Source organism: Pongo pygmaeus, chromosome 18 (assembly GCF_028885625.2).
Source record: "Pongo pygmaeus isolate AG05252 chromosome 18, NHGRI_mPonPyg2-v2.0_pri, whole genome shotgun sequence".
Lineage (NCBI taxonomy): Eukaryota > Metazoa > Chordata > Mammalia > Primates > Hominidae > Pongo > Pongo pygmaeus.
The window spans coordinates 47,627,304-47,654,131 of NC_072391.2; the positions used below are offsets into that span (position 1 = coordinate 47,627,304).

Sequence of the window (26,828 nt, forward strand, 5' to 3'; positions counted from 1 at the left end):
GAAAAGGCAGCGCTGCCGAAGCTTGCACCTGAGCAGCTAAGGTCTCAGCTCCCGACCTCAGTTTCCCCACCTGTAAATTGGAGCCGCCGAGTCCCGCCCTGCCCGTTTAGAGGGAACCTGGAGCGGAGGGAAGTGACAGTACAGTTAGCGATGGCCGGGCTCTTCTGTCCCAATACGCCTCCTGGACAAGCCGCCCCGCCGGGTCTCCAGCCCCGGCGCTCGGCCCCCGGCCCCAGACCGCGGCAGGGAGCGCGGACTCTGTCCGGCCCCTCCCGTCCGCGCCCCGCCCCTGTCCCCGCCCATTCCCCGCCTCCGGCCCCTCCCCCGCCGCAACCAGCCTTGCCTTTGATGCGCCGCACCGGCCAATGGGCGCGCGGGGAGGCTCGGGCCGCGGCGGCTGACTGGGGGCTCGGCGCTCCCGGGCGTCAGTCGGGCCGCGGCGACGGCGGCAGGAGCGCGTCCCGGCGCCGCCTCGGGCTCCGCTCGGCTCGGGGGCTGCTACGGGAGGAGGAGAGCCAGGGGAGGCGCCAGGCCCGCCGGCCGGGCGCATGGCTTAGGGACGCTCCCGGCCGCCGCAGCCCCAGCATGGGGAAACTTCACTCCAAGCCGGGTCAGTGCCCCCGCCCGCGCGCTCGCCCCGGGCCCCGCCGCCGTCGCCGCCGCGGTCGCTAACTCTCTCCCTTCCTTTCTTTCCTTCTCCCGCCGCCGCCGCCGCCGCCGCCGCCGCCGCCTCGCGATGTGCCTGCAGCCGCCGTGTGCAAGCGCAGGGAGAGCCCGGAAGGTAGGGGCGCGCGGGGCGCAGACCTCGGGGATGGATGCGGGGGACACCGCGGCCGCGGCAGAACGGTCCAGCCCGCCAGGTCTTATGACCAGGGCCACCCCCAAGCCCCAGTTCCGGCCACCGGCCCCCCAAGCCCGCTCCCGGAGCAGCCTTCGCGCCCCCTCCTCTGTCCCTCCTACCCGCTCCCCGCGGTCCTGCGCTCCCACCGCTGACCCTCAACCCCTCCCCCTCCCGCGTCCCTGCCCTCGGCTCTCACGGCACCCTCTCTTCAGACCCCCAAGCGCCTCCCCGCAAGACCCTGCCCCCTATTCCTGCCCCCCGGCGCCTTCTCCCGATATCCTGGCTCCTGCACCTACTGCGGCCCCTCTCCTGACCCCTAGCCCTCTCCTCCGCAGTCCTGGCTGCCAGTGCTCCCTGGTCTGATCCCCAAACCCGTCCTCCTGGGGTACTGCTCACCCCTCTTGCCCCCTTCTGACTCCTCGCTCCTAGGGCTTTGCTGAACCCCCCTTTACTTACCCGCGTCCCTCTCTTGGCTCCTGCCCCAGCCCGCGAACCCCCTCCTGGCCCCCATGCCGTCGCCCTTCGCCTCCCACCGCGCCTCCTTCTCCCCCCCGCGGGGGTAACCTTTGGCCCCTGGAGCCAGACTCAGGGGCTTCATGTCGTCCCCGCCCCAGGTGACAGCTTCGCCGTGAGCGCTGCCTGGGCTCGGAAGGGCATCGAGGAGTGGATCGGGAGACAGCGCTGCCAGGGCGGTGTCTCGGGACCCCGACAGCTGCGGTTGGCGGGCACCATAGGCCGAAGCACCCGGGTATGATTCCCCACCCTGCCCCACCTCCTGGCCTCCTTTCAGCCTCAGAGATGGGTCCCCAAACCCATGCACCCCAACTTTGAGCACTTTCCTGCACAGCTTCTGGGTCTGAAAATCTCTTCTCAGCTGCCCCCTGCCCCACCAACGCGACCCTCTGCGCGCATGCCTTGGAGAACCTCGAAGTGCCCAGCTGGAGGCAGAGGGCTGCCTGGGGGAAACGTCCTAGCTGGGGAGGTGGTGAAGGTCCAGTTGATGGGGAATCGTGTCTGTACCGGAGGGATTTGGGGGCCTGCTCTGACTTCTACCTTGTTTCTGCCACCAGCATTCAAAGGTGGAGGTGGACTAGGGGCTAGAGAGAAGGGGGTATTAGGGGTGTCTGGGTGGAAGGCAGAGCTGTGCTGGCCCCAGGATCTGCATATGTTCTGATTGTCTGTGGCATTCATCAGTGCCACCCGTACAGGAACCCCAGCAGAGCAGGCGGCCCTCTGGGTGGTAGATCTAGGGGGACTGAGACCTGGAAGACCCCTTACTTGGCATATGAGATAGAGGGCCTCATTCCACTGTAGCCTGGGCACAGCCCTGAGCCTTCACCCCGTGTGTCCACGAGGCTGGAGTTCCTGGAGGAGCACTAAGTGTGATGGGAATGAGTGAGTCCAGCCCCAGCTCCTGGCCTGGGACTTGGCGTTCACAGATGTCCTGTGAGCTCCGGAACTCTGCACGGGGCTTTCAGGCGGTCTGCGTGGAACTCGCGCAAGCCTAGGATCAAAGGATGAATCAACTTTTTGATGTGACATTTAATTTTTTTTTTTTTTTTTTAACTTAGAAGGGGAATAGACTGAGTCTCAGGTCTGGTTAGTTCTTTGGTCTTATCCATGGGCTGGGGAGAGGCCAGTGGAGACTTCAGATGTGTGTGTATTTGGGTGGTGGGACCTGGCAGCTCGCTTGCAGTGCTGGTGTCGGGAGGTGGACCTGTGGATAAAGCCAGTTCCTGTGTGTGGATGAAATAACCTCTGGGCCTAGGAGAAGCTCCCCTGTCCTCCTCCACCGCCACTGCTTAGCTGGGGGCTTCTCTGTCTTCTGTTGGCCGGGTCGGACTTGGAGCTGCTGTCCCCTAGTAGAGGTCAAATCTTGGTGGGCGGGGGGCACTGCAGTTGGGGCCCTTTAAAAACAGAACTACAAACCTCCCCTTCTTCCCCTGCCCTTTCTAGTTTTTGATCTACTTATTTATTTAAAGGCCAACGAAAATGGTCTAATTTAGCCGTATGAACAAATGCATTTGCAGCTCCAGACAGAGGCCAACTGAGTGGATTTCCATTAATCAAGTTTTGGGTTTTTTCAGTCTGTTTATTTTTACAAAGTATTCCTGCAGAATGACATTTATTTGCAGTCCCTCCTTTTTCTTTTTCTTTTCTTTTTTTTCTAAACTGCCAGGCAGCTTGCTCCATGCTAGAGGGAAAACTTGAAATACAGCGAGGGCTTACTTCAATTGACTTTTATCTTCAAAGCCATAACAAATGTTACCCGCATGTTTTTGGTGGGTCTCCTTGGCATCCAGTCTGGGAGGATGGGAGGGAGGAGGAAAGAGGGAGAGGAAAACAAAAGTCTGTCGTTTTTAATTAAATAGTAGTGTTCCCAGTGAGAGGAATGCAGACCAGTAAAAGTTGCCATTGGGGGAAGTGAGGGAGGGTGGGGAGGGGGCCCCAGCTTAAGTCTGTGGCTTTGGTGAAGTCACGGAATTCTGTTGCCTGGTTTCTTCCCCCAGCTGAGGACAGCATGGGATGGTGCCTGTCCCCCTCCCTCCCTTGGCCCCTCTCTCAGAGAAACGCCGAGAGGTCATTAATGTTTGTTCAAAGTACTTTTGAAGATGTGAGGCTCAGAGCCATTGGCGTGACATGTGTCAGGTGGTTGGAGGGTGGGCCCCAGCCATCAAAGTTGTTAAGCAGGGGGCCGGCCTCTGTCTCCTTGGGAGTTGTTCTTGCTGCTGGGGACCCAGACGCCTGGGTTTTCACCAACCTTGGCCCCAGATGGCCCAGCCAGTGTGTCTGCAGAGGTAGGGATAAGGAGTCAGAACTTCAGGGGGAGCCCAGGGTGTGGAACAGCACTCCAGGCATCCTCCAGGTGATTTCAGGTGGTACCCGGGGAACATTTTAAATCTTAATAGTTATCTATTTTTTTTTTTTACCAGAAGAAAAATTAACTAGTACATCAAACCCATGATTTTGCAGATATTATTGCTTAGGATGAAGCTAAGTTAAAAAAGAGTCTAACATGAAGTCGATTCGGAGAAAAATATTAAGTACAAGTGGTCAAAATTGTGAATGTGGGAACGGAATGCCCAAAGTTTGGGAAGCACTGAGATATTGAACAGGACAGCAATGGGCAACCCTCAGGCTAGTTCATTTCCCTGATTCCCTCTGGTGCCAAAGGGGTAGCTGGTAGGTTCTTCCATGATATCATCAGGATGTAGGAGGGCGTGGGCTCCAAAGTCTGCTGGTTTCCAAGAGCTGGCAGAGGTCCTCCCACCAACCCCAGGCCTGTTTTGGGGCTAGTCTCTGCCTCTAGTCCTTTACGTGGCCTGTCAGCTAAGTGGCTGGAGACATAGTGGCTCATCCAACTAGTATTACTGTTATTGCAATGATAACTAGTATTTATTAAGTGCCTATATGTGTCAAGCACTTTGCTTACATTATCTCAATCCTCCCCATAACCTTGTAGTGTTGACAGCCCGCTGGTGTGGACTGTGTGTTTCTCCCTTTCTGGAGCACTTTCTAGGAGAAGCCATTTGTAGAGAAGCCCTGTGCCAGGGCATCCGCCTGGAGGGTGCTACATACAAAACTCCCAGAGAGGGGGTGCTTCAAGATGAGCCAGTCGTGGGGCCGGCAGAAGCAGGAGTGGCCCCTGTTTGCCCTCTTCCTTCCTGATGGGGTCTGAGGGGCTTGGGAAATGTCCCAGATGAGTCCAAGTTGCATGCAGGGTCCTGAGATGTGAAAGGGTGACCATGCTGGCATTAAACTAAGTCTGCCCTCTTAAATACAGAAATAAATGAGGTCAGGCTCTGTCCTAGTTATTTGTCACCTGTGCAAACCATTTTGCCCTTGTATACCTTAGTTAGCTCATCTGCAAAATGGGTGTAATAATATTTTCATTCCTGGCGGGTTATGATGGGATTGTAACTGTTGAACCTGGGAAGGAAGGGAACCTACTGGGAGATTCACTGAAGACATTTGTAGGGTTGGAGATGGGGGCCTACAAACAGGGAGTGATAGGGCTGGGATAAGAGCGCCAGAGGCTCTCTGCCTCCCCCACTCTCATGGCAGGCTCACTTGGAGGGACGCAGGCCAAGGGCTGGGCTTTTGCCCTTTCCATGGGGACATGAGCAAGTCCAAGGGAATATGGACTCATAGGAGAAAAGGAATGAGAAATGGGAGGTGCACGAGTACTGTGGAAGAGGAGCAATAAACTGATCAGCACACATGGCAAAGAACACCATGTTAAACAATTAGAAAGCAAAATAAGCATCATAAACTCAGAGAGAAACGGAGGATGCTGGAAACATGAAGCAGCAACAAGCAGTTAGAGAAGAAAACCAATTGGAAACACTGGGTGTGGAAAATAGAATGGACAAGTGAAAAAGCTTAATAGGTTGATTAAATAGTGCAATGGACTCAGGTATCTGGTGGGAAACCCTTGGTGAAGACCTGTGTGCCTCTGTATATGCTCACAGGCCGATTGTGAATATGTACAACCAGATTTAAAACAATCTCCTCCCCACGGCCCCAGTTGGCCCTTTTGTTCTTTTACAGCAGAGCTGCCTGAAGAAATAGGCTGAGAGCCGTGGTGCAGGCAAGCCTGCCTCTGGATCAAAGGCGGCTGCCAGGCAGTTTGGTAATTTGACTGGGGGCACCTAGTGCATTTTGATATTTGGAGAAGATGAGGAGGGTGCAGGCTCACTTGGAGCCCATGGGGACGTGTGGGGTTGGGTGATGAGATTGGAGGCTGGCCCAGCTGTTGCCCGAGTGCCGGATTCCAAAGGAATTACCCTTGAATGATACCAGTTGGCACAATTAAAAGGCCCCATGTCTTTGCCATATGGAAAGTGTTAGGCTTCTTTACGTGGTTTCAAAGCTATGTGCTGGGAGGTGGGCTTGACATTTGAGGTAGAGCATAAATTAAATATTTGGTGTTTCAGGATTAAAAGATGATTTGCTTTAAGGCTGGAGAAGGACTCAGGGTGGAGGTGTTTGGGCCTTGTTCACTGGCATTTTTTAGTTCTCCAGGGAGGGTCCCCTCTGCTCACGGGCACCAGGGCCAGCTGCCTGGCCCAGCCTGGGCACTGTCTTTCCTCCTGGGGGATGGGAAGCAGAGGCTGGGAGAGCTTGGGCTGGGCAGAGTCCTGGGGAGTGGGGGGGACCTTCTGGCTTTCCATAGGTCCCTCAGGATGGGTGGGTGGCGGCCATGGGTGTCATCTTCTTAGCGCTTTAATGGGTCTTTGTGATGTGGTCTCTGGTAGAGGCTTCGAGGAGTGTCTTGTCCTCATTTTGAGACTTTTCTTCTTGGGGAAGGAGGCTGGATGCCCCTGAGCCAGACTGTGCATGCCTTCTGTTCTCTAGAGCCCAAGAGCACCCTCTTCATTCACAGTTTTGTAGGAAATCCGGGGGAAATCAAATCCAGGAGGCACCTGCTGTGGGTCCTGCAAGGTCCTAGAACTCAGGGGATGTTTCCTCTGCTTGCCCAGTGGGGATGTTGGAAGGTGGGGATGGATGGATCTATGGAAAGTGTTGTTGTTTGTACCAGGAAGCTCAGGTACACTCTGGGATCAAACTGTCCCCACGAGGGCATGAAACATCAAGGCTGAACTGTCAGCAGCAAAAAATGAAGAAAGAAATGAAGATAGATTATGTCACCCTCCCTGCCTCCTTTTTCCCCAGCTCCTCTTCCCTGGTCAGCTTCTTTCCTTTAATTTCTGCTTCCAAATTCCGTCTTTTCCCAGGTCCTCGTGTCTGGAGTGGAAGGGTGGAACCAGGCCTTTTCTTTTAGGCACTCAGCTTAATGAATTAATATAAATTATTATCGATAATTCTTTGTTTATTATTATTATTTTTTAGAGACATAGTTTCACTCTGCCACCCAGGCTGGGGTGGAGTGGCATCATAGCTCACTGTGGCCTCACATTGATCCTCCTGCCTCAGCCTCCTGAGTAGCTGGGACTATAGGTGCACGCCGCTGTGTCCGGCTAATTTATTTTTATTTTTATTTTTTGTAGAGATCGGGTCTTGCTTTGTTGCCCAGGCTGGATTGAACTCCTGGCCTCAAACCATCCTCCCACATCAGCCTCCCAAAGTGCTAGGATTACACATGTGAGCCACCACACTTGGCCTTGTTATTAATTATGAATTAATAAGTCCCTAACTGGGCCAGGCTCTGGGGATACAGTGGAGAATAAGAGAGATGTGGTTCCTGCCCTCCTGCGGCATCCAGTCCGATGAAGGGGACAAAGCAGCAGTGAGTACCCAGGCCCACTCCTAGGGCCACACAGAGGCACTCTGGGAGGGAGGGGGCAGGATGGGCCGCTGAGGCTGAGGAAAGAGGAGGAAGGAGTTGGAGGTGGGGGGAAGAGCTGACCGAGACCCCAGGCTCAAGCTGCCCTTGTAGGATGGGGTGGGGGATTGCCGGGAGGCTTCTGTGTGGAATCAAGAGGGTAATCAAGAAGGGAATGTGGCCTCTAAGTGGCTCTGCAGCCTGTGGGAACTGGAAGTCATTCCTGGCACTGTCTGTGGAAAGCCTCGTGCGTTGGTGGCTCTTGGCGCATCTGAGTTACCTGTCTGTCGCTCTGGACAGGTATGTTGGGTGGAGCAGGGCGGGCAGTCAGCGTGCTGCCCCTGTGTCATGGACAGGTCCTTGGGGGTGCAACCTGGCCTATTGGGGTTGGTGGCCCTGCTGTAGTGTTGGGGGAGGAGGTCAGCTGCAGGGCTCCAGCTCAGCTGTCAGGGCTGCGGGGGACCTGTGGGGTGGGATTGCTGCTCAAGAATGAGGCTCTTCAGGGACCAGGGAACAAGAGGGAGTGACCAGCAAAGCCCAGAGAGAGCTAATCGTGCCCCAGAGCTGCAGCGCGCCTGTGCCTATGGAAAGAGGGTCCCCCATGTGGTTTGAGCAGGGCTGTCCGAGACAGGATGTGCAGCCCCCCTGGTAGTGGTGAGCTGTGGGGTCCTGCAGCCTTGCCCCATGGCTGTGAATCACAAGATGCTTGGGTTTAGACACTTTTGGACTTTTCACATCACTTGTTGGATTCCAAACCAGGCACTTCTGGCTGCCTCCCTGCCTTCCCTCTCTCTTGCCCACTCACACGTGTTCTTTTTGCTGCTCTTGTCTCTCACAGACGTTCTTTCTCTTCCTCTCCCTCCCCATGTCCCTTCCCGCCAACCCTCTCCCTGAGGAAGGAAAAAATTCAGTCTCTCACAAACAAAATATCTGCCATTCCATCGGAGGGAGAACTGAGGCAGGAGCCCAGAATATCCTGGAAGGAACGCCAGCGAGAGTTGAAGGCCTCAGTTGTTTAATCTGGAAGGAGGACTTTGATGTCACCCTGCTCCGTTTATCCTGGGAAGCTTCCCGCTGCTTCATGACTTCGACTCTCCGCGTGAAGGATGGCTGAGCTCCTCCAGGGGCTGGAGGCAAGCCTGAGCAGCTCCGAAGGGCAGCCTGGTGATGCTGTGCTCCTGCCAAGCCCAGGTGGGGTGGAGAACCTTCTCTAAACAAGAACTTCCAGAGACATAAGTAATTCTTTGATAGCTTCCTGGGAAGGCAGAAGGGAGCTGTTTAGCCGTGTGGGCACCAGTTGTGGGGCTCTGGGAGGAAAGCCTCAGGTCTCCGCACTGAAGTCATCCCCAGCCTCAGAGCGGTGGCGGCTCGGCCCACCGGGGTGGGTCCTGGATGTGTTTGTTTAGAGGGCTCTGAGGCATGGGTCTGGGCTTTGCTTTCCTTACTTGTTAAGTCACATGGGCTGTGGCGTGTGTGTGTGGCCGACGCCTTTCAGAGAACACCAGGGTACTGAGAGGGCTTCACATTGGTGTGGCCTCAGCCAAAGTCTCCCTGCCTGGGCTTCAGATTCTCCAGCTGAGAAGTAGAATAAAATCACGATAATTTAGCACTGTCTATTGAGTGCATTCATTCATGCATCTGCAGTAGGGTTTTTTTTTTTTTTTTTAATTTAGAGACAGGGACTTACTATGTTGCCCAGGCTGGTCTTAAACTCCTGGCCTCAAATGATCCTCCTGCCTTGGCCTCCCAAAGTGCTGGGATTGCAGGCATGAACCACTGTGCCCAGCCTTATATATATTTTTTAACTTTTATTTTAGGTTCAGGGTACATGTACAGGTTTGTTATATAGGTAAATTGTGTGTCATGGGAGTTTCGTGTGCAGGTTATTTCATCCCCCAGGTAATAAGCACAGTACCCAACAGGTAGCCTTAGATCTTCGGCCTCCTCCCACCCTGGACCCTCCAGTAGGCCCTCATGTCTCTTGCAGCGGCATTGAGTACCTGCTTTAGGCCAGGGACACCTGTGCTTGGTACCTAGAGTGAAGGCCTTGATTTCATAGAACTTACCATCTCGCAGGAAAACAGAAATATTTTCATAAACAAGTTGTGCAATTTACGTTGTGTTATGTGCCTCCAAAAAGTACTGGATGTTTTGAGAACATGTACCAGGGATCAGAACTCATCTGGGGCGTTATTCATTCCACAAGTATTTGACGGCTTTATCTATCCCACGTACTGTGCTTAGGGTGTTGTGGAAATTGTGAGGACTAGGACATAGTTCTTGCCTCTGTGAGAGTGGAACTAAGCTCTCCCCATGGCCTTTCATCGATTTTTCTTCTCTTATTGCATTGGTTAGAATCTCATTGCATTGGTTAGAATCTCGTACTCTGTTTAATAACTACCAAGTGTGATACTTTTTGTTTAAGAAAGCTTCCTTCAAATCCTGGCTTTCTGAGCTTTGTAAAATCAGGAATAATTATTGAATTTTGTCACATGCTGTTGGGATGCAGATGGAATGGATCATTCTTTGCTAATGTGGTGTGTGATTTGTATGCTTGATTTACATTGCTGAATTTCCTAGTGCAACCTTCTTGGCCCTCCAAAATTCTTTGTCATGATAGATTATTCTTTTAAATGTGACCGCATTTGATAGGCTAATATTTTACTTTGTATCTTTGCATGAAGTACTCAGTGCAAGTTAACTGTTAAAGTTATAAAACCATAAGGGAAGCACAGGGCTGTGGAGTTTGGGAAGGGTTTTTTTGAAGGAGGTAGGCATGTGAGTAGGGATTTGAAGAATGGTAAGACTGAGATCAGGGGTTAGAAACTTAAGGACCTACAGGAGCCAGAGAGGTCATATGAATGAATGCCACAGGCTCAGTGGGAGACATCTGAGAGGGGTGGGAACCAGGGTGCCCCCCGGGGGATAAACACCCTGCCTCAAGGGGGCAGTGCCACTCAACCCCAGCCGATCACTGCCATGTGGGAATATGGCCCTGGTGTTGCCACATGGGCTGATCATTAAGAAAATCCAGCTGTCTGAATTTTTATGTGAAACTTTTCCAATTTAAAAAATTATTGTTAACCAATTAAAATTTTTAGAAAACACTTTCTTTGGGTGACTCAGACGACTGGATTTGGCCTGTAGTACCCTGGCTTGTGTTTGCTGATTTAGACCTTTAAGATTCTGATGGTGGTGGTGGTAGAGAAGCAGTATGTTAGCGATAAAAGGACACACGAGTGAGTATCATATGCACCAAACATTGTGCCTAATACTTTCCATGCATTCTCTTGTAGAATCCTCACAACTGCCTTAGGTGTTATTCCGCTATCGCATAGATGAGGAGGCAGGCCCAGCAAATTAGAGTCACTAGCCCAGCCAGGGAGAGCTGGATGCAGGCTGCATCCGAGGCAGAGAGTGCAGGCCAAGCAAAGGCTCATTGCCAGGAAGCTGTGCACAGTGTATTTCAGTCTGGTGGGAGAGCAATGTGGGAGGCACAGGAAGGATAAGTAAAGATGTGGGCTGGGATGGGAGGCCGAGGTTGGTGGATCACCTGAGGTCAGGAGTTTGAGACCAGCCTGGCCAACATGACGAAACCCCGTCTCTACTAAAAATACAAAAAAAAAAAAAAAAAAAAAAAATAGCCGGGCATGGTGGTGGGCACCTATAATCCCAGCTACTTGGGAGGCCGAGGCAGGAGAATTCCTTGAACCCGGGAGATGGAGGTTGCAGTGAGCCAAGATCGTGCCATTGCACTCCAGCCTGGGTGACAAGAGTGAAGCTCTGTCTCAAACAAACAAACAACAAAACAAAGATGTGGGCTAGGAGACTTTATGCTGAAGATCAGCGTGTGCCCATAGAAGGTGCCAGAGGTGTGCTTAGAACTTGCAGAATCAGACTTCCTGGGTCTGAGTCCCAGCTGCGCTTCTCCCCAGCTCGGTGGCCTTGGGCCAAGTGATGGCTCATCTCTGATTCTGTTTTCACATCTGTGGAATGGGTAGAGTAATGGTTCCTACCTCATTGGGTTGTTTTAAGGGTAGAAATGGGTTCATTTTAGCAAGTTAAAGAATAAAGGAGATGTTACCCCTTCTTTCGCAGCTTGCCAGTGTTGTTTGCTAGTGATCACCTGGATGTGTGCTAAGTGTGGTACCAGTGTGCTAAGTGCGGTGAAGGAAAAGGATGGGGAAGGAGAATAAGGGAGGATTCTACTTCGGATTAGGGAGTGATGCATAAGTCATTAAGACCCAAAGAATAAATAGGAAATAGCTAGGTGGGGAAAGGTTTATTAAAAGTATTCCAGGCAGAAGGCACGGGATGTGCAAAAGGCAGGAGGCATGCAGGGTTGGTGCACAGAGAAAGTCTTCAGCCTCCTTCTCGGTGTCTGACTTGGAACCACATTCCAGTCTCTGAGGTGTTAGGGCAGAACTATGTGGTGCAGCAGCAGGGAGTGGGCAGTGCCTGCTGGGCTGGGTGGTACCACTGTATGTTGCATCCCGTCATGAGGCCTTGTCTCCTTGCCGCAAGTCTTCCATGAAGTGTTACTGGTGTCTGTGGACTCTAGCTTTCTGGTCAGGTTGGAAGAGGTAGGGAGGAGAACCTCTCAGTCACAAGAAATAGTGTCACCCTGGAGCGGATTGGCTAGCCTGCTGGGCTGCCCAAGCCTTCTGGCCTTGAGCATAGAGCTGGGGCCCTGGGGAGGGGAGAGGCAGAGCATAAAAGGACCCTGTTAGCAGGATGGGGCTGTCTTCCCTCAGGCCACAGCCTCCCTAATGGGCTCAGGCCGGAGGATGTTTTTCTAACTTCAGAAGGCTGCGTGGGCTGGTGGGCCCCTCACTCAGAGGCCTCGGCTTGCGGTGGCTCCACTGAGTGGGTTTGGGGGTGCTGGTGTGTGGTGCCATGCCCATTCCATGCCTGGTTTCCAGAGGGAGCCTTGTTCCAGGACAGTTTTTGACCCTGACTTTGTTGTTTTACCCTTCTTTCCCCCTTCAAAGGCAAAAAGATGATTGAAGAGAACTACTATAATCCAGGAACAAAGTTGCCTTTTCAGCGGGCACTGGGGACTTTCTCTGCTTGCTCCCTGCCCTGGAAAGTCCAAAGGCACCCACTGCCTCAGCTGGTCCTGGGCACGTGCCTGCTTTCTCAGTGGCTGCAGGCTCAGTGTGCCCGCGAGCTGCCCACTGTGTGCATAGCCCCGTGCTGAGTCTGGGAGCTGCAGCCCGAAGAGGAGGTGGTAACAGCGTAGCCGCTGCTTGCTGCGTGTCTGCTGTGTGCCAGGCTCCGGGCCAAGCACTGTTCATAGTGCTGGATTCTCAGAGCACTGTTATGAGGCCACTGTTATTATTATGCCCATCTTACCCATAGGGAAACTGAAGCTTTAAAGAAGTCAACCATCTTGCCCAAGGTCACTTGACTTGGAAGTGGAATCTTGCTTCAGCAAGATTCAAATTCAGATCACTCAGTGTGATTTTAGAGCCATCTTAAATCAGTTTAGGCAAGTTTTTTTTTTTTTCAACTGTATGTCTCAGCCCCATTCATGGTTCATGACATCAATTTGGTGACCAAAATGAAATAGAGTAAAAATATGAGAAAACATTATATATAGTAAGAGTAAATATTGTTTTGTGTAATTTTTTATTCTAGTTAAAAAAAAAATGTATACACACACTTCACACACACCTGTACCCAAACCCATACATATATATCTATATCTATCTATCTATCTATCTATCTATCTATCTATCTATCTATCTACAGCAGAGGCATATTATAAAATATAATTCTTACTATAGATCATAATCAGAGTATTAGAAAAACGCTGGTGTGGGTCACTGGTGCAGGCCCTGAGCCTGAATGCCTGGTTTTGAGCCCTGGCTTTACTTCTCACTAGTAGTGTGACCTAGGGCAACTTTCCTGACCTCTCTGTGCTTTCCAAGCTGTTTGGTTTGTTGACTTTTGGGCCTGGGTCAGTGCTCCCAGGGATGCTGTGGGTGCTTGCTGCTGGCTCACTCCCTTTGCTTAGGGAATGAAGAGGATGAGCAGTCCCATGGGGTGGCCCCATGGCTTCATCCAACAGCAGCAGCTTCATCCCAGGAGAAAGACAGACATGGCTGAGTCATCAGGGGTTGGACACAATGCTGCGCTGGGAACCCTGAGCCTGGGGGTGCCTCCAGCTTAGCTATGAGGTATCTATTATGACCTCTCCTGCCTTCTGCTTCCTCCTCTCAAAAATGCATTAAAGGAAAGGAGAAGGCTTTGTTTCTACTGCTGTAAAAAAAAAAGTCCAAAAATTAGTGACTTGATCACTTTGTGACTTGCTTAAGAGTATGCACTTTGTACCCAACCTGGGAGGGTCAACTTGTCTGTGGCTCCATGTGGCACAGTTAGTGTGGCTCTAACAGCAAGGGGCTGACTGCAGCAGCTCCAAATGAGTGACATGTCTGGAGCTTCAGTTCTCTTCTAGTTGGCCTCACCTCATGGGTAGCTTGGGCTTCCTCACAGTATGGCAGTCTCAGGGTAATCAGACTTACATGGTGGCTGTCTTTCCCAAGAGTATAGAAGCAAAAACTGCCAGGACTTTTTAAGGTTTAGGCCTGGAATTAGCAACAACACTTTCTCTTCATTAAAGCAAGTCACAGGTCCAGCCCAGATTTAGGGGAAGGAACTACACAGGGGCATAAATACTGGGAAGTGGGATTCACTGGGGGCCATCCACACAGTCTACCAGAGAATAGGTGGTCTCTTGCAGAGAGAGTGGAGTTATAGAAAAGGACTGAGATGTGTCCCTTGGGTTTAGGATCCCGGCAGTCACTGTTGGGTCTGGCAGGAACTGTCTTGGTGAAGTGACAGCAGAGGTGAGACTTGGATGGCTTACGAAGGGACTAAGAAATATGTGCAGGGGAGCAGAAGCACATACTTACAAGAACATTCATGGCTGCATTTGGAAGAATGAAAAGTTTTTGACAACTCAAACATCCATCACTAGGGTACAAGGTAACAGTGGTGTGGACTTCTCATTGAGCTCTCTGCAACTGGTCAAAGCCCAGCGAGTAAGGGCCTCTCTTGCTGACAGGAAAGAGACCCTGAAACGCTGCTGAATGAGCAAAGCAAGTGCAAAACATTCATAGGCCATGGTCCTGTTTCTTACAGTGTGAAAAAGTCTATTCAGGCCTGTGTCACTATGTATCTGCAGGTGCATAGAGAAAGATCTGGAAGAGTACACTATCAAGGACTATTTCCCTGAGGAGTGGAGAATTTTGCTTTTCATTTTGTACATTTTTAGGTTGTTTGATTTAAAAAAATGAGCATGTGCTACTTTTTGTATTTTTCAAAAAGGTGATGTATTTTAAAAGTGAATGACAGATGAGGAAACAGCATGTGTAGGCAACTGTATGGAGAAGCTTTATCAGGAGTGGAGAGAGAAGACAACAGCCAGAGGGTGTGGGGCTGGGGAGGACTTGGTGTGGCTGAGGACCACCTACATCTGAATCTCTTGGGTGCTGTTCAAAATGTAGAGTCCTTGGGGTTTCCTGAGCCTGAGTCAGAACCTTTCTGTACTGGGCAACAGCTGGGCCGACTGGACCCTGAAGGAAAGGTGACAGGAGGGTGCAGGAGTTGGTGAGGGATGAGGAGGAGGGCAGTCCCCATTTGTAGTGTAGCAGGACCTAATGAGCGACCCTACAGAGAAGCCAGTGCAGGCCCTCACTCATGACAAGCTCTCGCTCCATGGTTTTCTCTCCTCTTCCCACATCCCCATACTGTGGCTGCTTAAACTTGCAAGTGAATTTAGAGCTTCCCTGGCAGTCACTGACACCTGCCTCTCTTGAAAGAGCTGCTAGGTCTCCCACTGTAGAATGGGAAGAAGAAGGGGCTGTGGAAGCGACCTCTATACTGTGCTGACCAGTAGAACTTTCTGATGATGGAAATGTTCTGTGTCTGCATTGTCCGCTCTGGGAACATGTGGCTTAGAATGTGACCACTGGGACTCAGAGACTGCCTTTTAAGATATATTTTATTTGAATGAATTTAAATGTGAACTTAAATAGCCCCATGAGGCTAGTGGCTACCGCATTGGACAGCACAGCCCTGGATGCATGGAGAAGATCCTGCGTGTCAGGCTAAACTCCATCCTCAGTGGGCACAGCCCTGGACCCATGGAAAAGACCCTGTGTGTCAGGCTAAACTCCATCCTCAGTGGGCAGGGATGCGTCAAAGGAGTGCAAAGGAGTGATTCACAGCAGGTGGTCGTGAAAAGAAAGCTCTCCCCCACAGGAAGCACTGGTTAACCCCCTTTGGGGCCTGTCCAGAGCCCGTTCCTTGTAACATAGCTTTGTTCAGGCTTGGTTAGCCCTGGCTGGCCGCAGCCATGGCCATGGTGGGGAATGATCATGGTCTTCCTTCTAGATGGTTGGATCAGAGCACCTTCTTGTGTTGTCACAAATCGGGGCCTTTCTAGCCTTCTTAACCTTGGAGGTTCTGCTCAGAAGCTGCTACTGGGGTCTCGTCCTCTTGGCTCTGGGTCTGGGGCATTGGAAGGTAAACTCCCTGCTGAGTTGGAGGCAGCAGCATTGAGTGGGTGGCTGTTTTCCGGCCAGGATTTACCCAGGGCTTTATGGCTTGCAAAGCCTTCCTCACAGGGCTTTGTCAGGCATTTAATATTCACAGAAATGTGGCCAGGATCAAAATTATTATTATGGGGAAACTGAGGCCAGACTGTAAAGTCCACAGATCAGGTTCTTTGTGGCTCACTCTTGTATCCCTGGGCTTTTTGCACTGATTGGCACATGGCAGATCCTCAAGAACATTTTCCAGGTGGATGAGGTTCAGAGGGGCCATGCAGCTTGGCCAGAGGGCACACAGCTGCAGAGGGGCAGGGATTCTGTTCTGTTCTGTCCAAGTCCCCACCTCTTTTATGGAGCCAGGCTGTTCTGTGCCTTTGAAGAGAGCCTCTGCCCTTCAGAAAGAGTCCTCACCTTTTTCCTTTCCGTAAATTAAGTCGTACGCATGGTTAAAAAAAAAAAAGAAAAGAAAATCCAAAATAGTACTGAAGGTATGCAGTATACAGGAAGCCTCCTGCCACCTCTACCTCCCAGCTTCCCCCTTTGGAGGCATCTGCTGTAGTGGGCTCCTCAAGATACTTCTAGCCATGCTCTGTTTGTGCATGCTTATCCCTGCACGGACAGCAGAAGCTGTCTTGGCCAACAAGACCAGGAAGCACTGGTATTTGTAGGTTAACTGAAAAATTCATTTAAGGTGGAGAACCATAAAAAAGTGATATAGAGGCTGGGTGCGGTGGCTCATGCCTGTAATCCCAGCACTTTGGGAGGCCAAGGTGGGCGGATCACAAGGTCAGGAGATCGAGACCATCCTGGCTAACACGGTGAAACCTCATCTCTACTAAAAATACAAAAGATTACCCAGGTATGGTGGTGAGCACCTGTAGTCCCAGCTACTCAGGAGGCTGAGGCAGGAGAATGGTGTGAACCCGGGAGGCAGAGCTTGCAGTGAGCTGAGATTGCACCACTGCACTCCAGTCTGGGCAACAGAGTGAGACTCCATCTCAAAAAAAAAAAAAAAAGGTGATATAGAAGCCAGGTGCAGTGGCTCATGCTTGTAATCACAGCACTTTGGGAGGCCAGAGTGGGAGGATTGCTTGAGCCCAGGAGTTTGAGACCAGCCTGGGCAATGTAGCGGGACCCCATCTCTTAAAACAACAACAGTAACAACAAAAAACTAGCCAGGTTTGTGATGTGTGCCTGTAGTCCCAGCTACTTAGGAGGCTGAGGCAGGAGGATGGTTTGGGCCCAGGAGTTCGAGGCTGCAGTGAGCCATGTTTGCACCACTGCACTTAGCCTGAGCGACAGAGCGAGACCATGTCTCTCCACAACAACTACAATGAAAAGTGATACAGACCTTAAATATTTTCTTTTAACTTAAGATTCATGTATACATCTGTCTCCGCACCTTGCTTTCTTAATACATAACTTTTTAAACTTACCTTGGAAATCATTTCATATCAGAATGTATAGTCTTATTGTTTTTCATGGCTATCAAGCCTTCTGTTATAAGGACAGAACATCATTACATTGATTTCTTACTGCTGGGCATTTAGATCATTCGTGGGCTTCTGCCTGTGGTCGGCTTTAGAGCAACAGTGTGCATTTTTGCTTCTACCCCTTCCCCTGTGCCCCCGACGCACACTGCACATCGTGACACGATCACCAGGTGTGGCTCTGCTATTTTTCTGGCAAAGCTGGAGTTTTTCCCTCTGGCTGGTGTCTACAAAATCGAGGAGGAAAGCAGCTTCAGGGGGAACTTGTAGTTAAGTAGGTGCGACCTTTCTCTGTGGATCCGTTGGGACCTTTTGGATTTCAAGCCCATGTCAACTGTTTCATACAGTCAAGTTCTTGGCTTGTGTAACCAGGGAGTGGACTTCAGTTACAGCTGGATCCTCCAGCCCAAACTGTATCCCAGGACAGCAATCTGTGTCTTCATCTCTGCTTTCTTTTAGATTGGCTTCATCCTTAGGCACACCCTTCCCAGGTAATGGCAACTTGGCTCCCAGCAGTCCAGACTTCCAGCTTCAGTTGTTAGAGAAGAAAGTTCCAGCAAAAGCCCAGGCGGAGCTCCCATTGTTTTGACTTGGGTCACATCCCAGAACCCATCCCTGTGCCTCTGACAGTCCTGGGTCACATGCCTGTCCTGGAGTGGAGGCTCGGATCACCCCCTTCCCCACATCCCTTGAACCTCCCTAATGAGAAACTGACTTGAGAGGAGAAGGCTGTAGAAAGCACACTGTGTGGGTGGAGCCAACAGCTGTGGACGGCCTGGCCCTGGAATCAGAATCACTGAACAAGGCTCTGGTCAGCAGCTGGCAAGGCTGGGTAAGGACAGGGCAGCTAGGTAGCTGACCGTTGATCCACCCATTGCCATTGGATCTTGGAAGAGCCTAGGTGGTTTGCCACCTCCCCCATGCAGCCCACCTGGGTTACAGCCTTCCTTTCAAGCTTCTGACCTCTCTATGATGATCATAGGTTGATGATTTTTAACCCTCAAGGAGTGAGTAACAAGACCCTTTTGGGAATCCACCAAATCTCTTGTGTCTCTCTCCTTAGGTAAATGCTCTTACATCCGTCAGTCCAATTTCAGGGCACCCATGGCCCCAGGTTAGGAACTCCTGTTTTAGTTTTTATGGCCCCCCCCTCCTTTTTTTTTTTTAAAGACTTAATTGCATTACTTCACTCCTTTTTCCCTATGTGATCTCCCAATTTGAGGGGTGCATAGAGCTTAGGACCAGGCTTCAGACTTGGGTTTATACTGAACTGTGTTGATGCTGGGCCTTAGTTTTCTTACCTATAAAAAGAGGAACAGAATGCCCACCGTTTGGAGTTGTTTCAAAGATTAAATGATGAAGTAATGCATATGGCCATTGAAGTGTTAGCATGCAGTGAGCACCCAGCAGACGTACTCAGTAGCCCTTTAAGGCCTCTGGATCTGCTGCTGTGTTCTGGAAGATTCCCAGTAAACCCATCTCCATTTCTTTGGGGCCGAAAATAGCACCTGGAAGGGGCATGATTGCCGTTTGTCGGAAGAAGATGTTGAGAGGGGACATCACATTTGATTGCTCAGGAGTATCCCTGAGATGATTGCTCCCCATTTATAGATGGGAAAACCCAGCCCTAGGGAGGTTTCAGGGGCTTCTCTAGGTGTCTTGGAGTTAGTTTGGTTTAGCTGTGAGTGCCTTTTACACTCTGATCTCGGGACATCCCTCACTTATTTTATAAGCTGTACCTCCTCCTTGGCCAAGGACAGGCCACAGGTGACAGCTTCCTTGTGTGTTATGGCCCTTTGGCAGAGTCCCCGATCTCAACTGAGTCTTTTCCGGCCCCAGATCCCAGCCATGGCTCCGCTACCTGCCTGGCTGGACACCAGGTCTGGGGTGGTGGGTATTGTTCTGGTAGAAATGTGAAGTGGTGCTTTGCTTTGAGTATATTAAGACACAAACTCCCTGTGGTTAACAGCAAATTAATCACAGTGTTAAGGAGGGCCTGTCTCGGGTAGACATGACTTCATGAGCTTGTCACAAAGCTGGCCTCTGCCATATTTCACTCCCCAAGATTTTTGACTTTCAGAAAAGGAACCGCAGATAGAGTTACCAAGTTTTACAGAAATATTTTTACTGGGCAGAAGATTGCTTTATGGCAAGAGCCAGTTATTTCAGGAGACAAGCAAAGAGCCCTTTATTCTCACATTCTGTGGGAGGAAAATATGATGCCAGAAAGCCCGCTTCTTGGATGGGCCCCTTGAGAGGGTGGGCTGCATTTTTGGAGTTGGGAGTGGGTGACATGAGTTGGCTTGCGGAGGCCTGGGGGCCCCCTGAGTGCCCACCTACCTTTTCTTAACCATCTCTGGGGATTTAGGGCTTATTTTGCAAGCACATGGAAGCCTAAGGGTATGGAACAGGGAAGAGAGGTGGTTAGCACTGGGCTTGAAACCAGGACCGAATATCAGAGAGGGGAAGAAACTGAGAGTGGTAGGCCAGCCTATGGGGGGCCCCAGCTGGAGACACAGGAAGTCCAGGTTAGAGCTGGTGTTGCCATTTCCCGGCCATATGATTCTGTCATTTCTTGTTGTAAACTGGTGATAACAGCAGGACCTGCCTCATGGGCTTTCAGGAGGATTAAGTGAGAGCATCTGTGTCAAGCGCTTCCTCATTTATTCAGTCCATAATGTCTATGGTGATCGTTGGCAGCGAGAGAGAGGGGTCTTCCTTCATCCACATTCCTGAATCTACTCATCCCACAGCTTCCTTTGCTTGTGCCTTTGAGTGCAGTGGGCCGGCGCACTGGGAGCTTTGAAATCTGGGCCTCCTTAGCAGGTTGGAGATTTATGGGCCTCATTCTTTGAGCTCCAGTCAGCACCTCTGTACATGGAAGGGACTGTTCTCTCTTGGAAATTAGGGAGAAATAGATTGGCTTGAAATTCTGCCCCCCTGGAGGATGGGTCTGACCTTTGTGTATTAGGACTGGGTGCTTCTCTCCCCCAACGTGGAAGAAGGATGCATGCTAGAAGTTTTGTCTGTGTCTGGAGCAGCCGTGTGCCTGATAAAGAGATGGCCCCCTTGCTCCCGTCTTGCTTCTGACCATAATCCCTTTAAGTTGGGCAGTTGGCGAAGGTTGATTTATCTCCTTCTCTTCCCCACCTTCCCTTCATTATTTAGAATGTGAGGGAGAGTTTATCTGGTTCTCTGGGAGATGTATCGTCTCAGCTTTGGAACAGCATCCAGGTTTACAGAATGGAGTCTGGTGCCCAGCGCCTTCTGATAAATATTTTGGGAAGTCAGATTCCGCTGACATTACGGTGTATGGGTTGGGCAGTGGATGCTTTCCCATGACTGGGTGATAGAACTTGGACTGTCCTCATACCATGCCCTGTGCACCAGCTTCATGCTACAGCGTTTTAGCGCCCAGAATTCTGGCCTCTTTTCTTGCTTCCAAGGTTCTGCTTGTGCAGTTTCGCCCATCAGAAATGAACTTATTGCTTCTGTGTTCCCTGCAAATACATACACGCCTGCTTTATCCTTGGCTCTCTGCTTCCTTCTTCCCTTTCATGCTGCCTCCAAGTTCACTCACACCCTCCCTGAAGCTGCCCTCCTTGTTCTTAAAAGCTTCCACATGGCTTTGCTAACATCTCCTTTGTTCTGCCCTGGGTTGGCCAAGTCAAATAGGTAAACCCTGGGCAAGATCCATGGTCTGTCAAGCCTCAATTTCCTTACCAATAAAATGGGATGATGGTAATAATAGAACCCATATTCCAGGATGAGGATGAAGATTAAGAGAATGGGTGAGAAGCCCCAGAGCCTGGTGTGCAGTAGGGTTGGTAATTATTTCACTCCTTTCCTCTCACTTAGATTGTAGGCTGCTTGAGGGCAGAGGCCAGTTCTTACTCCTTGTTGTTATCTTGTGAGCTTTTTAGCATGGTGTCTTGTCTGTAGACAATAAGGTCCAAGAACTTATTAAGTGGAACCCTCTGGTTAGGAGTGATGGGGTTCCTTGGATGGAGGAAGTCCTACATAGATGGATTTTCAGGAGTTTTGGGGAAGATGTGGAACATTGCTTTAGCAGAGTGGTTGGAGCTGGGCGGGCACTGCCTACCATGGCAGCCTCTGTCGTGATGCAGCCACTGAGTGTTTGAAATAGGGCGGGTCTGGATTGGGAGTGCTCAGGGGATTTCAAAATCTTAACGTAGAAAAGGAAAAGGTTGTCAACTTTTTTTATTAATAATTAAAAAAAATCACATATAACGATAGTATTTTGAAATGTCGGTATTTTGGATATACTGGCTTAAATAACATTGTTAAAATTAATGTCACCTGTTTCTTTGTTTTTTAATGTGGCTATTAGAACTTTAAAATTACATGTGTGGCTTGTATTCTGTTCCTGTCACACAGCACTGGCCTTGACTCCATGGGGATGATGTTGACCCCATGGAGGCAGAAATTGGTTCTTGGGGGGCAAAGGAGTCTTAGTCTTTTTAAGTATAAAACACAGATATACATCCAGTATATAAACAGATTCACAAAATACCTGTGGTATTAAAATGTTATGGTCTACACAGGCTCTGTATGAAGAGGGAAGATAATGGGAACTGAGATACACTGTACTGGCCCCAGAGATAGCCAGGCCCGATTCAGATGCTGGCCCTGCCACTTACTAGCTGTGTGACCTTTGGGCGAGTGCCTTAACCTCTCTGTGCCTCTGTTTCTTCATCTGTAAAATGGGAGTGAGAATGGTGCTTAGCCCATGAAGCTGTTGTGTACATCAGATGAGAATGCCTGTGAAACACTTAGCTCCGTAGCTAGCCACAGAAAGCAGGTGATATGTAGGACGGTTATTATTCACGCGCTGTGTGACTAGCTCGGCCAGCCTTTGGAGGCAGAACGGGGTAGGACTTCCACTCCCAGGATCTGTGGAGTGACCGTGTCTATTAGCCTTGGTTTTTCCATCTGGGAAATGCGTTGCCGGGAGTGCTGTAACGTCTGTGCAGCACCTTATGCTGAGGGTGGAATGTGGCTGGCAGGTATTGGAGTGATGCAGCCCCCCGCCGCAGCCATAGCAGCCCTGCGCCAGGCACAGGGAGGCTTCCGCACTGAGGGCTGGCTGGTGGTAGCCTTCACTAGGCTCATGGCAGACCCTCCTGGGTGTGCAACTATCCTGCTGTCAGGGCCAGGCTATGCTGGACATCTCCTCCCTGGGGCTGCCTTTGAAGGGAGAGCTGAGGGGAAAGTGGAGGGGAAGGAGGGGCTGCCTATGGCCTGCTCAACACAGACAGTTGGATTAAAGGTCCCTTTCAAGGCCTTGGAAATTGTCAGTGACATGGGCTCTGGCCTAGGGGGCTGCAGGTGGCAGCCCTCCTATAACAAACCCAAATTCTGTCTTTGGAGATCACCGTTTGAGAGACACAGAGGCCAGGGCCCTGCCTCCTGTGGGGAGATGTGATCCGGAGAGGGGCAGGTCAGCAATGCAGCCAGGATGAGGACGAGCAGCTGGCCACACAGCCTGGTGGAACCAGGGTTTGTGCACATGGAGGCTTTGGGGGTTGGTAGGGACCTTGGGAGTTTCAAGTGCTCCGAAGACCTGAGTGCCCTCCACTCACTGCCGCTCACACACCCAAACAGCCTGTCAGAAGCAGCCTTCCCCACCAACTCTTGAGACCCATCTGCGGTCCCAGCCTCCCAGTCCCCGTGAAGGGCTCTCCATTCATCTGTTGCTCAGAGAGGCATCCTGGGGGGTCATTCCTAACTCCTCCCCTTCCTTCCCTGCAGAGCTGCCAGATGGACACCTTTCATCCATGTATGACTCTGTGAATCTCAGATTTGCCCACTGCTCACCACGGTCCCCATCCTCTTCTAAGCCATCATCCTGTTGCTCCTGGAGGACTCCAGCAGCCTCTGAATTTCTTCTCCCTGCTTCAGCCAGGCTGACTTTGCAGAACCCAATGAGATCCACTCCCTCTCCTACTTGAATCTCTACTGCGGCTTCCCACAGTCCTTAGAGGAACATCTAAATTCCTTCCCGTGGTCCATAAGGCTGAGCACAACCTGCCCCTTTCCTGCTTCTCATCCCCGGCTGCCCTTCCCCTCACTCCGTCCCAGCTGCCCTGCTCCCTTCTGGAACACACCCATCACATGCCCACCTCGGGGCCTTTGCAAGCTCTGTTCCTGCAGCTGGAGATGCTTCCCAGTACTCTCCCTTGTTTCTCCCCAGCTCACCCTCCAGGATGGAGCTCTCACATGTGCCTTGGAGCAGCTTTCACTGTGGTTCCTTCTCCTAACATCCTGTTCCTTCTGCATCATTGGAATGCTCACCACCGTTGGTCATTTGTGACTTATTCATGTGGCAGTTGAGTTACTGCTCACCTCCCACAGGAACAGCAAGGAATTGTGGATATTGTTATTAACCTGTGGTGGCATGGGGCAGGGTATTGTCACCCCTCTGGTGGCAGGGGGCAGGATATTGTCATTAACTCCTGGGGCTCCACGGCCTTGCACAGGGCCTGACACATATAGGCATCTGTTAATCCTTGGAGAATGAAATTGCTTTGCTGTGTGCTTTGGACAAGTTCTTTCAATCTCTGAGCTTCAGCTATCCTGTCTGTAAACTAGAGGGTGGGGGTAGTTGCTTCCATCTTGGATTTTTTTGGGGAATGAACCCCGTGTGTTACGTGGGCCTGGCTCAATGGCTGGGGGTAGTGGAGTTGTCTGCTCCGCCCTGTGTTTTGTGCTCTAACTGAGGGGAGGTGGCAGATTGGTGGGGAGGGGTTCAGGGGATCTGCTGTGGGACTCTGGGAATCAGAGAAATCCTCTCTGCACCAGTTCGCCCATCTCTAAAAATGAGTGCTCACCACCCCTATGGTTCGTCTTCTTACCCAGCTTAGGTGCAGCACGGTGTCTGAGCTTGAGCTTGTCCCTGAGTCCGACAGAGACAGATCCAAAGCCAGTTTCTTTCAAGCCCAGGAGATGTGGAGGTTAGAAAGAGTGCTGACCAAAGTCAGTCTCTGGAGCCCACAGAATCATGAGGTCGGAAGGGGTGCTGACCTGCCCCGTGCAGAAGAGGGTGTGAGAGTGGGCTCTGGAATCAGATGAGTTTGAGTTCTGGGCCTGCTGCCTAGCAGTTGTGCAAACATAGGCAACTTTCCTAATGTTTCTGAGACCTCAGTTTCCCCATCTGTAAAGTGAAACTAGTAGTTGAACCTTCCTCCTGGAGTTGGTGTGTGAATCGGTGAAACTGTGTGGCTTGGAGGTGCTCAGTAAGGCTGCTCTTATGACTAATTATCATTCCCTCCAAGAAGAAAGTCCTTTCTGGAAGTCTTTTCCCCGCCATGGGAAGGTCTTTGTTATTTCTTTCTTTGCTGGAACCTGCACCTCTACCTTCAGCACCACCCAATCTCAATCCCTGTGGTGCCCGCCTGCACAGGTGGCTCAATGACTCCAGCTGGAGGGTTGCTATGGAGACCTCCTGATGCTGAAGTTGCCCTGTGGGCAGGTGGACATTCCCTGTTCCTCCTCCCCCCATCAGGTTAAAGCGAGGCGCTTTGGAGCTTCTGGGCTCTTCTTCATCCCCTTGACCTGCCCTGCAGTGTGAAGCCGGGTGCTGCGGGGGAAAGAGCCAGCAAGTGCTTTCTGGGGTCAGATCAGAGTTCTGCTGGTCTCTGCCCCTCAGGACCTCCCCTTCTGGGTTCTGCATCTTGGCTCAGAGCTGGGAGAGGGTTCCACCCTGACAGCCCTTTAGAATCTGAGACCCTTTGCAGATGTACTGCTTCCTGAGGGCTAGGAGGAGGGTCGCACCCTCTCTGAGCTTAGCCACTTGGATCTTCTGAATGTATCTGGCAGCTGCTCCTAAAACTGTCTCTGTGTATTAGAATAGCTTGGGGAAAATTGAATAACCTGGGTTCAGCTCCTGGTGATTCTGATTCAGTTAGGTGTTTGAGAACTCTCACGGAAACAGGTTGGGCTGGCCTCAGCCACAGGGGCTGAGAGGGGAGCGGGGGCGGGGGTGAGGGTACTGAGCTGGCACAAACAACAGCTGTTGACTATATATGTCTGGGGTGCAGCCCAGCAGTCTCTTTTTAACGCACACGTATATGACATATATGTATGTATATATAATGCATGTGTGTCTATATATACATAGAAATTTTAAAATTTTATGTCTTTTCAGTACTTTTTGAAATAGACAGTCTCACTCCCATTTTACAGATGGTAAAACTGAGGCTCCAAGTGGCAGAATGCCTTCTTCCTAGTCACATGGGTATTGGGTGATAGAACTTGATGCTGGATCCAAATGCAGGACTGCCTATGTTCATTCTACCTCACCACTACCTCTTTTGGGACTCAGTTTTCTCTCCTGTCAAATGGGTATACCTCCCTTGTCTTGCCCAACCTCCTAGGTACACAGGCCTTGGACAGTGGGGGCTAGGGATTGGAAATGTGGGTGTGAGTCAGAACTGGGGGCTGAGGTGTCCTGGGAGGGCCTGTTTAGTTTGGTTGACATTTCAAAGGATGCTGGGCCTCACTGGTGTCCTGGCTGAGTCGACACAGCCGTCTTCCCCCAGGGACTAAATTTAGGATTCCTTGGGACTTGGCTGGGCCTCATCTTGTTTTTGGAAACTCTCCATTTTGCTCCTCCTGCTGCTGGTGGCCGAGGCCCAGGCGCGGCCGAGTGGCAGTGCAGCGTGGTCTCGCCTTGGATTGATCTTGTTGGAGTTCATTAGCAGCTGGCCTCGCAGGCCTGGCCTCCAGCAGGCAGGAGGAGCTGTGCCTGGGGTGTGCCAGGAGCCAGGGGGTCCCCTCCCCACATCCTTGCCTCGTTGTCGTCCCGGGCAGAGGCCCTCTGAGGGAGGCGCTTGGGTTTTCTTTGGCACTTGGTGAGCAAATGGCTCCCTCTCCCTTTTCTTCTGAGCCCTGTAAAAATAAAAAGTTAAAAGACCCTAAAGTTTGAACAGTAAAACCAAATACATGAAACCAAGCTGTTTCCATGTGGGGGCCATGGTCTGTGAACACCCAAGTTTGAAACTTCCTCTCCTTGGAATTTATGGAAGCCTTGGAAACTTTTTCCTTTTCCCTTTAAACATCAGAATTGGCTCAGGGCATTCTTTAAAAGCATAACCCTGGTGCTTCTCACAGCTTGATTTAATACAGCTTGAATACAATAGTAACTTCTGAACCCAGCTGTCTTCTGAGAGAGCTGGAAAGTTGTTTCATGACACCAGTAAGTAGGTGTGTTTTTTTTTTTCCTTTAGCCAAGAAGTATATTCTAAGATTCATTAGATTCTCTACTGCCCTCCCCCTAGTAACCCAGATTTTCGCTGCAAGGAAAGGAAACTTGCTCAGATCAAGTTCTTTAACTAGGGGCTGAGAGATAGGGAGGCCAGTCTTCTGGGTTAATGTTGGCGCTAAAAGATTCACCAGTGCCCAGAGGCTGGCTGGTTTTATAGGCGGGTGGTTCACAAGTGTTTGCTTCATAGGCCAGAGCCGGCTTAGGGCCTGGCTTTCAGAACATCAGCACCAGGGTAATTGTATTTTGGGGGAGAAAGAACAAATGGGGTTGTCTGTGTTCCTGGGAGAAGGGATTTGAAAAGCCCCTTTGACAGGTGATCTTGTGGTAATATCCCCCCGAGAAATAACATGGGCCTCCCTTTCCAGGG

At 51.0% G+C, this 26,828-nt stretch overlaps 1 protein-coding gene across 2 annotated transcripts in view; it reads left to right on the forward strand.

Moving 5' to 3' along the window:
• Positions 1–380: 380 nt before the first annotated feature.
• Positions 381–26,828, forward strand: part of NKD1 (NKD inhibitor of WNT signaling pathway 1) — a 99,829-nt gene continuing 73,381 nt past the window's right edge. The window contains exons 1-3 of one of the 2 annotated variants that reach the window (XM_054454564.2): positions 381–610; positions 749–781; positions 1,456–1,589. In XM_054454564.2, the coding sequence (XP_054310539.1) occupies positions 586–610; positions 749–781; positions 1,456–1,589 (192 nt within the window). In that variant the 5' untranslated portion in view covers positions 381–585. Of the gene's footprint in view, positions 611–748; positions 782–1,455; positions 1,590–6,852; positions 7,092–8,026; positions 8,319–26,828 lie in introns of those variants that run through there. The other variant, XM_063655046.1, reaches the window with a different exon arrangement.